Source organism: Peromyscus californicus, unplaced genomic scaffold (assembly GCF_007827085.1).
Source record: "Peromyscus californicus insignis strain IS unplaced genomic scaffold, ASM782708v3 Scaffold_11__1_contigs__length_118956290, whole genome shotgun sequence".
Lineage (NCBI taxonomy): Eukaryota > Metazoa > Chordata > Mammalia > Rodentia > Cricetidae > Peromyscus > Peromyscus californicus.
The window spans coordinates 98,574,306-98,588,388 of NW_026294402.1; the positions used below are offsets into that span (position 1 = coordinate 98,574,306).

The 14,083-nt window shown below is 44.1% G+C and overlaps 1 protein-coding gene across 2 annotated transcripts in view; it reads left to right on the forward strand.

Annotated features, from left to right (window-relative positions):
* Positions 1-13,749, forward strand: part of Nphp3 (nephrocystin 3) — a 39,327-nt gene extending 25,578 nt beyond the window's left edge. For both annotated transcript variants that reach the window (XM_052718790.1, XM_052718796.1), the window contains 10 exons: positions 2,174-2,268; positions 2,939-3,061; positions 4,260-4,446; positions 4,607-4,848; positions 6,287-6,362; positions 7,292-7,419; positions 8,225-8,465; positions 10,317-10,442; positions 10,982-11,097; positions 12,061-13,749. In XM_052718790.1, the coding sequence (XP_052574750.1) occupies positions 2,174-2,268; positions 2,939-3,061; positions 4,260-4,446; positions 4,607-4,848; positions 6,287-6,362; positions 7,292-7,419; positions 8,225-8,465; positions 10,317-10,442; positions 10,982-11,097; positions 12,061-12,241 (1,515 nt within the window). In that variant the 3' untranslated portion in view covers positions 12,242-13,749. The remainder of the gene's footprint in view (positions 1-2,173; positions 2,269-2,938; positions 3,062-4,259; positions 4,447-4,606; positions 4,849-6,286; positions 6,363-7,291; positions 7,420-8,224; positions 8,466-10,316; positions 10,443-10,981; positions 11,098-12,060) is intronic.
* Positions 13,750-14,083: the final 334 nt, after the last annotated feature.

Here is a 14,083-nt window from a genome sequence, read left to right on the forward strand (position 1 = left end):
ATTATTTCAAACATCTTTTTAATACAAAGGTTTTTGTTTTACTTGTAAGTATCACTGTAGCATTCTGTGATATATTATACTGTGTTGTGTTAAATGTTTCAGATGTTAACATTGAAAGCTAAAATTTAGCATTGCATTTTGTTTTCTGCAGTGACTTTAGATTGCATGTGAACTTGTCCAACACTAAGCATGTCTAGTGCCTTCAGGAGGCAGCTATTACTTCAAAGGTGATACCCAAGGTGCTTTAGTTCTAAAGATCTGCTGTAAAATATTGTCTCTGTAGTTAACAATAGTGTATTGTACACATACAATTTTATTAAAAGGATCCAGGCTCAGTGGCACATGCCTGCCATTTTCCTAGTACCTGTGAGGTAGACACAGGAGGATCAGGAGTTCAAGACTAGCCTCTGCTATATAATCTAGCCTGGGCTGTATGAGATCATGTCTCAAAACCCACAACCTTTTTTATGAGGAGCTAGGAATGGTGTCACAAGCCTATAATCCTGGGAGGCTGAAGCTGGAGCTTTGTAAATCTGAGGCCAGTCTAGGCTAGATAGCAAGATGCAAGTCTGAAAAAAAAAAAAAAAAAAAAAGGATTAAGAAGGTATTTTAAAAAAACGGAGAAAAATTCCAGTCACAAAACACATGAAGCAGAATCAAAACGGGAGTTTCTTTCTAGGAATGCAAACATGAGGCAAGTCAGCCTTTTACAACCCTTCTCCCCGGCTCAGGAGCTGTCCTGCCTGGGCGAGCACTAAGCTGGGCAGACTTTCCAGGTTCTCACAGGGCTGTGGAGAGACTGGAGACGGTCCCTGATGGCATCACACTTGCTGTGTGGCTCATAGCTGTGAATTTTCAGAAACTGTTGGCTGATAGAATCCCTAGCGTGTGTGTGCCGTGACTGAGTAGTGCAGGAATCCTTTCACCCAAGGGTGCTGCATCCTGTCAGCCATTGTAGAATGTCATTTCACAGCTTTACTCCTTTGTCACTGTCTTAGTGAGGGTTGTATTACTGTGAAGAGACACCATGACTATGGCACACATCTACACACACACACACACACACACACACACACACACACACACACACACAATTTAGCCTCGGGCATATTTTTTTAGACAAGGGCAGAAAACAGCCACATTCTTCACCAAAATATCACAAGAACAATCTCTAGGCCACATATTAATATTATTCTCCTCTGAGACTTCTTGAGCCAGCCCCCCAGAGATCAAATCACCCTCAGCATCACAACAATACCCCATTCCTGATACCAACCTCTGTCTTAGTTAGAGTTTCTATTGCTGTGAAGAGACACCATGACCACAGCAACTCTTACAAAGAAAAACATTTAAATGGGGCTGGCTTATAGTTCAGAGGCTTAGTCCATTGTCATCATGGCAAGAAGCATGGCAGTGTGCAAGCAGACATGGTGATTGAGAGGTGGCTGAGAGTTCTACATCTGGATCCGTAGGCAGCAGGAAGAGACAGTGAGCAACTAGGCCTGGCTTGACTTTCTGAAACTTCAAAGCCCATCTCCCAGTGACATACCTCCTCTAACAAGGCCACACCTACTCCAACAAGGCCACACCTCCAATAATGCTACTCCCTACAAGTCTATGGGGGGCCATTTTCATTCAGACCACCACAGTCCCTCCCATATGACTTGGATATAGTTTACTCTTTTGAGTTACCTTTTCAATCCACTTTAAATTTTTTTTTAACTTTATTTTATATTTTTTATACCATATCTCTTTGTGTAGACCAGGCTGGCCTAGAACTCACTATGCTGTAAGGAGACCTCAGACTTATTGTATAGCCCAGGTTAGGCTAAGCAAATGCTCTTCCTGCTTTTTTACGTTTGTGTGATGGATACAGTACCACATCTAATTTTCTGGGATTTAAAACACACACAAACACACAAGCACACACACACAAACACACACACACATATATACACATACTAATTTTTTAAATTAAATTGTGCTTTGAATTCTTAATTTTTATACTAAGCTGAGTTTATCACATTAGCATATCCTCGATTTAAAAATATTGTAGGGCTATTGCTACAATATGACTATAAAAATGAAAGAATTATAAATTGCATTTTGCAAATCCACTGTCAGATGTATAATGACTTAAAACAAACCAGCATTCTTTTCTTTCTCTCTCCAGGCCTGGGAAACAGTGAGACTGGAGTACATGGAGGACCCCACCCTCGTTTCTTCATACAGGCAAAAGCTAATCAACTATTTTACCTCACAGCTCAGGTATCTGTTCTTCTTTGTATCTTGTTTCTCTCTCTTAGCTTATAAGCTGAAGTGTAAGATTCAGCCAGGTCAGGTGGCACAGGCCTTAATACCAGTTACTAGGGAAACTGAGGCAGGAGGATTGCAAGTTTAAAGTCTGTCTTGAGTGAGTTCAAGACTAGCCTAAAAATTTAGTGAGACCTTCCCTATCTCAAAATTAGGAAAAAAAAAGTAAAGGCTGGAAAGGTAGCCCAGGGTCTATCTAATATCAAGAAAAAAAAAAAATTTTATGGAAATCATGTTATGATAAAGATAAGACCTTGGATGACATTGATACTAGATCAATCTATTGTCTTTATTTTTATTCTGTTTAAATAATTAAAAATATGTGTCACACATGTGCATGCTCTCATACTCGTGCACATACACACATATACACACACACATACACATGTACATGTACCTCTGTGTATGTATATTCATGTTCTTTGAAGTTTTTTTTGCCTTCATTTAATGTTTCATCTTCTTCCTGGGGAAGAGTCTGGTCCAGAATATCAGGGATTTATCTCGAAGTGGGAACGGTAACAGTTTCTGGTATTGGCCTAGCTTTCTTGGCTTTGGATTCTCTCCAGAGGTCTCCCGAAGCCTCTGTTGCTGAAGGTCTCACCATGTGGTCCCCTCTGTCCCGCAGTCAGGACCGAGTGACCTGGAGAAGTGCGGATGAGCTCCCATGGCTTTTCCAGCAGCAGGGAAGCAAACAGAAGCTGCACGACTGCCTCCTCAATCTCTTCGTGTCTCAAAACCTCTACAAAAGGTCCGCAGCTCCTCTAGATCCTCTCCACAGAGGGACGGATACAAACAGTTCGCTGTTCTGCTTCGCAACTCTGACAAATGGAATTGTTTTTTAAGTTTCAAGTCAGAGTCGTTTCAGTAGCACCTGAAATACAGTGGGGTTGGGGTCAGGAATTCCACGACAGTATATCAGTTGTCATGGGATCTTGTTTGTCTAGGGAAAGTATGTTCTGCTTTACAACAATCAACTGCAATGATCCCAGGACAATTTTATGTTTATTCTTGCATTTAAGGAGATTTTAAGCCATGCAGGAAAATCAGCCCTAAAGTGAGCTTCTTGGGACCCCCAGGTCCTTCACGAGTGTAACTTCAAACCCGATTCTGGGCTGCCAGTGAAATCTGAGCTGTGTTGATGTAAATATTGCTCTGGCTCTTCAGCATATTATGTTGCCTCTTTTGATATGTCTGAATTTGCTGGTGGTGTAACTGCCCTTTTATTAGCCCTACTTCTGACCTACTAAGCTTCAGGAAGGATTTTTTGTTTGTTTTCTGCCTCACTTAGAAATTTAGAAATAGATGTATAATTTGATTTGCTTCTGAGCAAATTTTATTATTGGACCTGTTGAGCTCCATGCCAGCTATTTGTGATATTTCCTGTGAAGTCAGATTTGCCTTTGGCCTAGCATCTCTCTCATCCTCTTCAGTATTACCTGCAGATGAACACGGTTACCGCTCCCCCCCCACACACACACACACGCGCGCACGTGCGCACGCATGCACGCAGAGGCAGTCACAAAGTGGATATGCTATGGGAGCCAACCTGTTTCGCTACATTCTGCTATTCTAACTGCCATTGTTTGAAATGATTTGGGGCTGAGCTGGGTTAACCTTAGCATGACGTGTGTACCAGGGACCCCAGGGAATCTGCCCAGAGACTAACAAGATCTTAGTGACAGCTGGCCACATTGCAAAGGCCTTCAGTGCTGTGCACTCACACTGCAGGATGCTGACATCCCTTTCTGTACAGACAGTGGTGAGGGGTGGGGGTCTGGGAGCAGTGGGACAGGTGACAGCAAGTCTGGCCTCACTGTCACTCTGCTGATGGCCTCTGCAGCCTCAATTGCCAGTAGCTCCCTCCGTAGGAAGGAATTCGGGCGTTTTCATTTGCAGTGGATTTCAAAGTGTGGTTTCCACCAAGTTAACACTGTCTGTTGGAACAGGGGACACTTTGCCGAGTTGCTGAGTTACTGGCAGTTTCTTGGCAAAGACAAAGGTGCCATGGCCACCGAGTACTTCGAGTCGCTGAAGCAGTATGGGAACTGCGAAGGCGAGGAGAACATGCTATGCCTAGCCGACCTGTATGAAACCCTTGGCTGCTTTCTGAAGGACCTCGGCCTTCTCAGTCAGGTAACTCCAATGGATTCAAAGGCAGGGTGGCTCTCCATGTTTACGTGTTTACGTGTCTCCCCTTCCCAGGAGGGGAGCTTTTTCCCTGTGGGGCTGAGATCTGTGGTGTTCAGTCAGCAGTTTAATTGCCACGTTGGTCAGCCTCTCACTTTGTTCCCAGGCTGTGGTACCTTTACAGAGGTCCCTAGAAATTCGGGAGACAGCCTTAGATCCAGACCACCCGAGAGTAGCCCAGTCCCTGCACCAACTGGCCAGTGTGTACGTGCAGTGGAAGAAGTTTGGGGATGCAGAGCAGCTGTATAAACAGGCCTTGGAGATCTCGGAAAACGCTTATGGTGCGGACCATCCACATGCTGCTCGCGAACTTGAGGCACTGGCAACTTTGTACCATAAACAGAATAAGTAAGTCCTCGAGGACTCGTACTCTGACTTTGTGAAGGGAGTGAGTGTTGTATGTAAGTGGTAGGCTTGCTTTGGGGCCCTTTCTTTTCCTTATACTATGCATCTTGTTAGATGGTATTTCCTGGTCTTCAGGGGGTACACAAAGGAAATTAGAATTCCCAGGTCTTTGGTTTTCATCAAAGATGCATGAAGGGTGAAGGATGCGCTTGTACATAGTGTCGTTTGAGGTCTGAACTCTGGCTCTTCCACCAGCCATCATTACAATGCTGAGCACATCACTACTCCAGGAACCGTGAGCCATTGCCTCATGGCCAAGTCCAGTTTGGCAAGAAGGTTTTGTTGGCTCCCAGCCACATTTTTTATTTACATATTATCTGTGGTTGCCTCTGTGCTTCTCTGGAAGGTTTTCTTAGTTTTCACAGAGGCCACACGTTCACAAAGCCTAAAATATCAACTACACACCCTTAATGGAAAACACTGGCTGTAGTGTAATAGTAAGGCTTTGAAAGGAAGGGTTCATCTCAGCAGTAGAGAACACATGCTGAGCTTGAGTATGGCCCTCAGTGTGATCCCTGAAGCCATTTGAGTAAAACAACACACTTTTTTTTTTTTTTTTTTTTTTGGTTTTTCAAGACAGGGTTTCTCTGTGTAGCTTTGCGCCTTTCCTGGAACTCACTTGGTAGCCCAGGCTGGCCTCGAACTCACAGAGATCCGCCTGCCTCTTCCTCCCGAGTGCTGGGATTAAAGGCGTGCGCCACCACCGCCTGGCCAACAACACACTTTTTTAAGGCTTTTCTACCTGCTGGGCATCCACTGAGTGGCCTCTCTTCCTCTCTCAGAAATGCTTTCTCTTCCTCCACCATTAGAGAGACTTCCTCGAAAATTTTCTTTTTAACTTCTGTAAGTATTGTTTGATACTGACTTTGCCTGGATTTTTGCATTTATAGCTAACCAAAACTTATCCTGTCCAGGTAAAAGGTGCTTACTGCAAACTAGACTTTGGGATCTTCATTGAATTAGACTGCCTGAGGTTTGGAAACGTGCTGGGCGGTAGTAGCACATGCCTTTAATCCCAGCACTCGGGAGGCAGAGCCAGGTGGATCTCTGTGAGTTCAAGGCCAGCCTGGGCTACAGAGTGAATTCCAAGAAAGCGCAAAGCTACACACAGAAATCCTGTCTAGAAGAACCAAAACAAAAACAAACAAACAAACAAAAAAAAACAATGAAACGTGTGCTTCATAGAGGACTGTGTGGGTCTCCTTAGAGATTTTGACTGCCTGAGCACCCTAGACTCCTGCTGTATTTAACAGTTGGAACCCCTCTGCACTGTGTCAAGAGTGTTTGCATCTCCCCAAATCGTGACTGGTGGAATATGCTCTTTCCCCTGACTCACCATTTTCCCTCCCCCCTCCCCTGCCCTTCTCTCATTTTTTTAAAGATATGAGCAAGCTGAACATTTTAGGAAAAAATCCGTTGTAATCCGTCAGCAAGCCACAAGGAGGAAAGGCAGCCTGGTAATGAAACTTCCTATTGTCCTTTGAACTTGAGGGGAAGACGAATATCATGAGTGCATACACCTCGCATTGGAGAGTGTCAGATTTTAAGTGACTTCTAGAAAAGCACTGACTGGCATTTTGCTTTTATTTATAATCATGGTTTGAGAGTGGTATTGTTGAACAGCCCAACCCAGAGGGCTTTTAAGTTCCAACACTCAGCAGAAGGTAGACTCTTTGATTTTTTTCTGTGAAGAGTTAGGGAAGGAAATGAAGTTTAGTTAACATCTGTGAAATTCAGATGGGAATGAACTGTTTCCCTTCAGCAAACAGAAGGTTTTAAATGTTTCTTCTAAGTTTCTGATAAAAACCCAAATTAGCATGATTAGCTTAAAATTCTCTGTACATGGGACTGAGGAGATGGTCAGTGAGTGAAGTGTTTGCTGCGTAAACAAGGACCTGAGCTTGATCCCCAGCCCCCACACTAATAAAAAACAAGACTGGCATGCTGGCACACTTGTAATCCCAGCACTGGGGAGGCAGACCCAGGAGGATCGCTGTCACTTTCCTGTCATTGACACCTGGCTTTCACCTGCACATGTGTGCACACATGCACGATTATAAAAAACTAAAAAGGACCTCATGCTTACATGTGCAGCCATGGAGTTGGTAAAGATCAGTAAACTGTTTCTAGTCTTTTCTGAAGCGCTTTGACATATACCGTACTAAAATACCTCATAATCATTCACAGACAAAGTGTTTAATGAATTTGTAAGCATGATTCCATGTAGAAATAAATACATACACGTGCTCCTCATAAATATTATATTCAATGTGCTACTTAAAATAACTGCTATCTAGACCAAGGAGAAAGGCTTTGGATAGGACACCAGTAGATGCTTCCAGAATCGAGGCTGATGCTCAGGGGTTGCGTTTTTGTGTTCCTGCAGTACGGGTTTGCCCTGCTACGCAGACGGGCTCTGCAGTTAGAAGAACTCACCTTAGGCAAGGACAAGCCTGAGAATGCCCGCACCCTCAATGAACTCGGTGTCCTCTACTACCTTCAAAACAACCTGGAGTGAGTACCATGGCATTCATACCGAGATTAAGTATCCACCATGTCTCTGTGGTACGACGTTGTTTTACATGTCTCTTGAGTCCAAAGTTAGGGGGGAAAAGACTGAAAAAAGAACTCTGCCAGTTTCTTGTTTGATGTTGTGTCCTGTTTCCTTTTCCTTCCCATGTTGCTTCCAAACCTAAGGGTTACTTGCAGCTTTCCTAGTGTGGCTTTTGTGCTTATGAAAAGTGAGTGTGTGTGGACATCGTACATGAGACCTCAGAGACAACTTCAAACCAACGAGGGGCTGGTAGAAACAGTGGCCAGCTGCTGCTCTACCCTTTAGTTTACTTGGACAGGAAAGACTTCACACACCTCCACCTCCACTGTCTGAAAAGCAAGTGTGTTTGGTTTCCTTAGACACCAGACACAGCTCATAAATTTGAAACTTGAGAAAAATGCAACCCATTTTTTTCATCCACTTCACTTAAGTTCCATTTACTCACAGTTTTTTGGTAGTAACTCCTAAGAAACAAGGAACAGATGCCAACATCTTTCATTTGGCACAGATCTGAGCACTGTAAAGGTCGTAGGAGGCTCTTTCCAAAAATATCTGCGGGGTTTGCTTTTAGGAGAAATGGAATAGGGAACTGAGGCCTCGCGGGAAGAAGCAAAGGGGTGGAGGAAGGTGGGGGTGGGTTTGGGCTGAATCCTTCACTTCAGTGTGTCTAGGAATAAAAAGGTTTTATTCTCCACATCACCAGGGCTTAGGACTCTGGCCTCTAGAGAACACATTGTTTAAGGCATTTTGGGGTTTTGTTCCTAGAACGGCAGAGCAGTTTCTGAAGCGTTCCTTGGAAATGAGGGAGCGGGTTCTGGGGCCAGATCACCCAGACTGTGCCCAGTCTCTGAATAACTTGGCAGCTCTTTGCAATGAAAAGAAACAGTATGATAAAGCAGAAGAACTCTACGAGCGAGCCCTGGACATCCGGAGACGAGCCTTGGCACCTGACCACCCTTCCCTGGCCTACACAGTGAAGCATCTCGCAATCCTGTATAAGAAAACAGTAAGTCTGCCGCACCAGTAAAACCTGTGTGCTTTATAACCTACCAGAGAAGCCATGACTGCTGCCAGCTAGTTAGGTTATCATCTGAGGGGAGGTTCTTTCAGGTGAGCTTTTTAAACAACATCATTTAATTTCTAACAAATGAGAACATGAAGATATATATATATATATATATATATATTGTTTCAGATTTAATTCAATTAAGATACTGATTTGGTTTTCTGAAAATATATTGCAATTGAAAATCCAACAACATTGTGAATGAGTTCCTTTCAAATGCAAACCATTTTATCAACAATTATGAATGAGATCTTTTTTATGTTACATATTTTCAAATCCCCTTACTGTGCTTGATATTAACCAAAACACACCAAATCACTCAATGGTAGGGCTGCAGACAGTGCCTTATTTTTTTTACAAAATTGTCATTTTATTTCACACTTTATCTACACTTAAATATCAGCTCTTTGCCGTGGGAGTCAAGTTTGAATTTTTGTAGCAAAGCAGGCCACAGTCTGCTTTGAGCGGTGCAGCAGCAGAGCTGTGGGCTGTCCTGGGGAGTTGTGTGGCTCCCTTGCTGGTGGGCGGAGCAGCGGCAGAGCTGTGGGCTGTCCTGGGAAGTTGTGTGGCTCCCTTGCTGGTGGGCGGAGCAGCGGCAGAGCTGTGGGCTGTCCTGGGGAGTTGTGTGGCTCCCTTGCTGGTGGGCGGAGCAGCGGCAGAGCTGTGGGCTGTCCTGGGGAGTTAGTTGTGTGGCTCCCTTGCTGGTAGATGGAGCAGCGGCAGAGCTGTGGGCTGTCCTGGGGAGTTGTGTGGCTCCCTTGCTGGTGGGCGGAGCAGCGGCAGAGCTGTGGGCTGTCCTGGGAAGTTGTGTGGCTCCCTTGCTGGTGGGCGGAGCAGCGGCAGAGCTGTGGGCTGTCCTGGGGAGTTAGTTGTGTGGCTCCCTTGCTGGTAGATGGAGCAGCGGCAGAGCTGTGGGCTGTCCTGGGGAGTTGTGTGGCTCCCTTGCTGGTGGGCGGAGCAGCGGCAGAGCTGTGGGCTGTCCTGGGGAGTTGTGTGGCTCCCTTGCTGGTGGGCGGAGCAGCGGCAGAGCTGTGGGCTGTCCTGGGGAGTTGTGTGGCTCCCTTGCTGGTGGTCCTGGCACAGAAGCTCGTGGAGTAAGAAGGGGATGCGCTGTTCTTTCAGGCCAGCTTCTGGGTTAAATCACCAGGAAGCTCCAGAGGGGACTTGGCAGTTGGTGGGAAGTGGTTTTATTTTGAGCCTCCATGAGTTAAGTACAGCGGCAGATCTACACCAGTGGGCTTTTCTTTCACTGGTAACACTGGAGAGTAAAAAAAGCACTTTCCAAATTATCAGACAACGGTTGTGTCCCCAACAGCTTCATTTAGACAGTCTATTGGATTTTCCGTTGCTTGAAAATAGGCATGACCGCCGGGCAGTGGTGGCGCACGCCTTTAATCCCGGTACTCGGGAGGCAGAGGCAGGCGGATCTCTGTGAGTTCGAGGCCAGCCTGGGCTACAGAGTGAGTCCCAGGAAAGGCTCCAAAGCTACACAGAGAAACCCTGTCTCGAAAAACCAAAAAAAAAAGGAAAGAAATAGAGGGAGGGAGGGAGGGAGGAAGGAAGGAAGGAAGGAGGGAGGGAGGGAGGGAAGGAAGGAAGGAAGGAAGGAAGGAAGGAAGGAAGGAAGGAAGGAAGGAAGGAAGGAAGGAAGGAAGAAAAGAAAATAGACATGACCAGCTGTAAAAAATGCTTCTGCAACTTTATTTAATACGTTTTATTTCTGGGGAAAACTCTGACCAGACAGTCTCTATGGCTTTCACATTTTTATTAGATTCCACTTTTGCTCTTTAGGGAAGAGTTGACAAAGCTGTACCTTTGTATGAATTGGCTGTTGAAATTCGGCAGAAATCCTTTGGCCCAAAGCACCCCAGCGTAGCTACTGCCTTGGTGAACTTGGCAGTCCTTCATAGCCAAATGGTAAGCATCTACATTCAACTGTTTACAAATGAATGTTCTGAAGGTAAAAAATATGGATAAATCTGGGTTAATGGTGCAGTAAAGAAAATATAAGGCTATTTATCAGTTAATGCTTCCTTTTGAAATACTCAAACACTGTTGACATTAGATTTGTAAGCTGGTTCCTGTCTGAGTTAGAGCACCAGCTGACTGCTGAGTTCAGGTTTGCTTTTCACCTTCTGGAGACCCCTGTCACCCCCAGGACAGTCTCGGGGCATCTGCCTAAGTACCCACCAGGCCGTGAGCAGGATTGGGTTTATATTATGGATTTGGGTCAGATTGGTGTGAGGACAAGTCTAAAAGTTACAGGAGTTTTTACTTCCTCTTGTACTGCTTCTCCAGTTATAATTGTTCATAAAATAATGTTTACTTGTATTTTTTAGGAGGATATTAAGATTTTTTAAAGAGCTGACCAAAGTAGGTCAGCTCAGTATAGAATGCATTAATAGGAATTTCATAAACAGTGTATTTAAGTGAGCACTATTACTTTTTTTAATAAGAAAAAGCACAGTGAAGCCCTGCCACTTTATGAAAGAGCATTAAAGATTTATGAAGATAGCTTGGGGCGGATGCATCCTCGAGTTGGAGAAACATTAAAAAATTTAGCTGTGCTCAGGTAAGAACTTTTCCTGTCTTCTCATCTATCCCAGTTCTATAATAAGTTTTGATCCTTCACAGAACAGCATGAAATATTTATTACTGAAAATAGTCTTTCCTGGAGGGGGAGTAGTTGCTTTGGTTTCATGTAGCTTTAGATACTCAAGTGCTACTCAGAAGCAGGGTGAGGACAGCTTACTTTTCGGAGGTGTGTATTGTGGCCAAAGTGAAGATGGCTTAAACTGCTAACTGCCTCTGGGGTGATAGGGCCGCTTATTGACCTCAGAGCTGATGAGTTAAGTGTGTGATGAGTTTCTCTCACTCCTGTGTGTTCATCTTGGGATACAGATGATAATAACACTTGTTAGCATTTTTTACTGAACCCATTACAACATGGTCTCGGTGGTGCACATGCAAGAGACATACTATTCCAGAGTGTAGATAGATGAGTTTGGGAACCCTGGCTAACTGGTCTACCTGAGGAGAAAGAAAGTGCAATAGGAATGGGAAATTATTTGCAACTTGTTTTTTCTGTATCTTGGATTGCTATGGAATGGTCCTTCTGTACACTGTGTGAATATATGTCACTATGATTGGTTTAATAAACAAGCTGACTGGCCAATAGCTGAACAGGATAAATCAGACGGGAAAGCCAAACTGAGAATGATGGGATGAAGAAGGGCAGAGTCAGAGGAGTTACAAGGAGACACAGGGAGAAGCAGGATGGACATGCCATATTGAGAAAAGGTACCAACCCATGTGACAGAGCACAGTTAAGACATATGGGTTAATTTAAATGTAAGAGTCAGCTAGTAACAAGCCTGAGCTACCAGCCCAGCATTTACCATTAATAAAAGCCTCTATGTGATAATTTGTAAGCAGCTGCCAGGATGAGAAAACTCAGTCTTCATTGAATAGATATTTAGAAGGGAGAGCTGCTTCTTGATAATAACAGTGTATCTCATGTCTTTTCCCCTCAAAGCTATGAAGAAGGGAATTTTGAAAAGGCTGCTGAACTGTACAAAAGGGCAATGGAAATAAAAGAAGCAGAGACATCGCTTTTGGGTGGAAAAGCTCCTTCAAGGCAGTCATCAAGTGGAGACACGGTTATCTTTAAAACAACTCATTCTCCTAATATTTTCCTTCCCCAAGGACAAAGGTAACAGTGCCAATTTTTTGCAAGAATACCTCAGGATAAAACAAACATCTGTAACATCTGAATTCAAAACCATGTTTTAAAGAAAATCATTTTCCTACTTAGTGTTATTTAACTGGTATTTGCATGAAGTTGTATTGGATTACACTTAATTGTTGTGTCCAGTTTAAATTGATTAAATAACCCATTTCGTATGGGATGAGATCCAGGGTGTAGACGTCAGCACTCTAATAGCATGAGGAGTGGGTTGGTCTCTGCAACAAGAGCTGGCAGGAGCCCATGGTTTAAGAATTCCATGATTCTTTTGCTCCTTGAGAGCAGCCTTAGCCCTGCCATTCACTGGTCTTGTTTTCAGCAGGGGTTTGACCCAGTTCTCTACCTCAAAGAAATGTTTACGAATGGTCTCAACAGTCTTCAGTGAAACAAACCAGATAGGAATTCTTGTTTTCCTTTTTCTGAGTTTGTATGTGAGGACATGCACACACATGGGCATGTACATGTGGAGGTCAGAGGTCAGCCTTGGTATCATTCCTCAGTTGCTGTCCACCTTGATTGTTCTTTTGAGACAGGGTCTCAGTGACCTGGTGCTCATTTAGCTAGGCTGACTGGTCTTCCAGCATCCTGGTACTCTATCCACCTGTCTCCACCTCCCGAAACAGTATTACAAGCCTCCAATCCTATGCCCAGCTTTCTAAAGGGGGTTCTGGAGATTGAGCTTGGGTCCTTATGCTTACATGGCGAATGCTTTACCAACTGAGCTATATCCCAGCCTCTTACTGTGTATGTGAGAGTCTGTGTAGCTCAGGTTGACCATGAACTCATTCCTCCTTGGCCTCCTGGGTGCTGGGATCACCACAGCTGGCTTTGCTTTCGAGTCTTCCTTTTCCCTAAGCTGATCTAGTCAGCCCCTTTTTTGTGCTGTCTTCGGGGAAGTTTATCACTGTGCTGTGCTGCACAGTGTCGGAGGGCACCCACAGGTGCCAGGCTCTGTACCATTCTGATCTTATTGTGGTACAGGCCTGGTTCCTAGCTACTCACAAGATGAAGCAGGAGGTTCTCAAGGTCAGGGCTAGCCTGGGCAACTTAGTGAGACCTTGTCACAAAATTAAAAAGTAGAGCTGGGGACACAGTGCTAGTATGCATCAGACCCTGGGTTTAGTCCTCAGCACACAAAAAAAGCCATGACAATCCTATTTCTCTCCTAAATGGTCTAAATCAATCTTGCTTTACCTCAGTCAATTATGTCATTTTTATACTGAGAATTAAATATTTTTATAGATTTTATAATATCGCCACATTAGTTTTTATTTGTATATTTATAGTAAAATTTTCATCAATTTTAAATCTTGTAAGATCTCAATATGTATTATTATAAAGATGATATAGAAATTGTATTCCATTGTCTTAAAATAAAAAGTGCAATTGCCAAGTTCTCTTTTTTACACTCTGTACTGGGGGCTACACTTTGCATAATTATTTTAAAATAAACATTGACTATGTTTTAGCAGACTTGAATACTGGCCAGGTTTACTCAGTAGTTTGATGAAGTGAAGAACTCTGGTGACTGCAGGCTATGCCCAATGTCATGCAACTTCCCCAGGGGATGCAGTAGCCAGCGTCATCGCCATCCAGAACTTACAGTCAGTCTGCGAGGCCTCACCTGAGCCACTCAGAAGCAGCCCGAGAGCTAGGTGTCCAGGGAACTCCTGAGCTTGTTAGCTTGAGAAGCACTGCTACAATCTAGACACTGTGATGGCGACTTAAATTAGACAGGAATGCACAAAAGAAGCATTCCTCTTCCATCCTTTGGGGGAGGGTCAAGGTTCAGGAGGAAAAAAGCTAAAATATG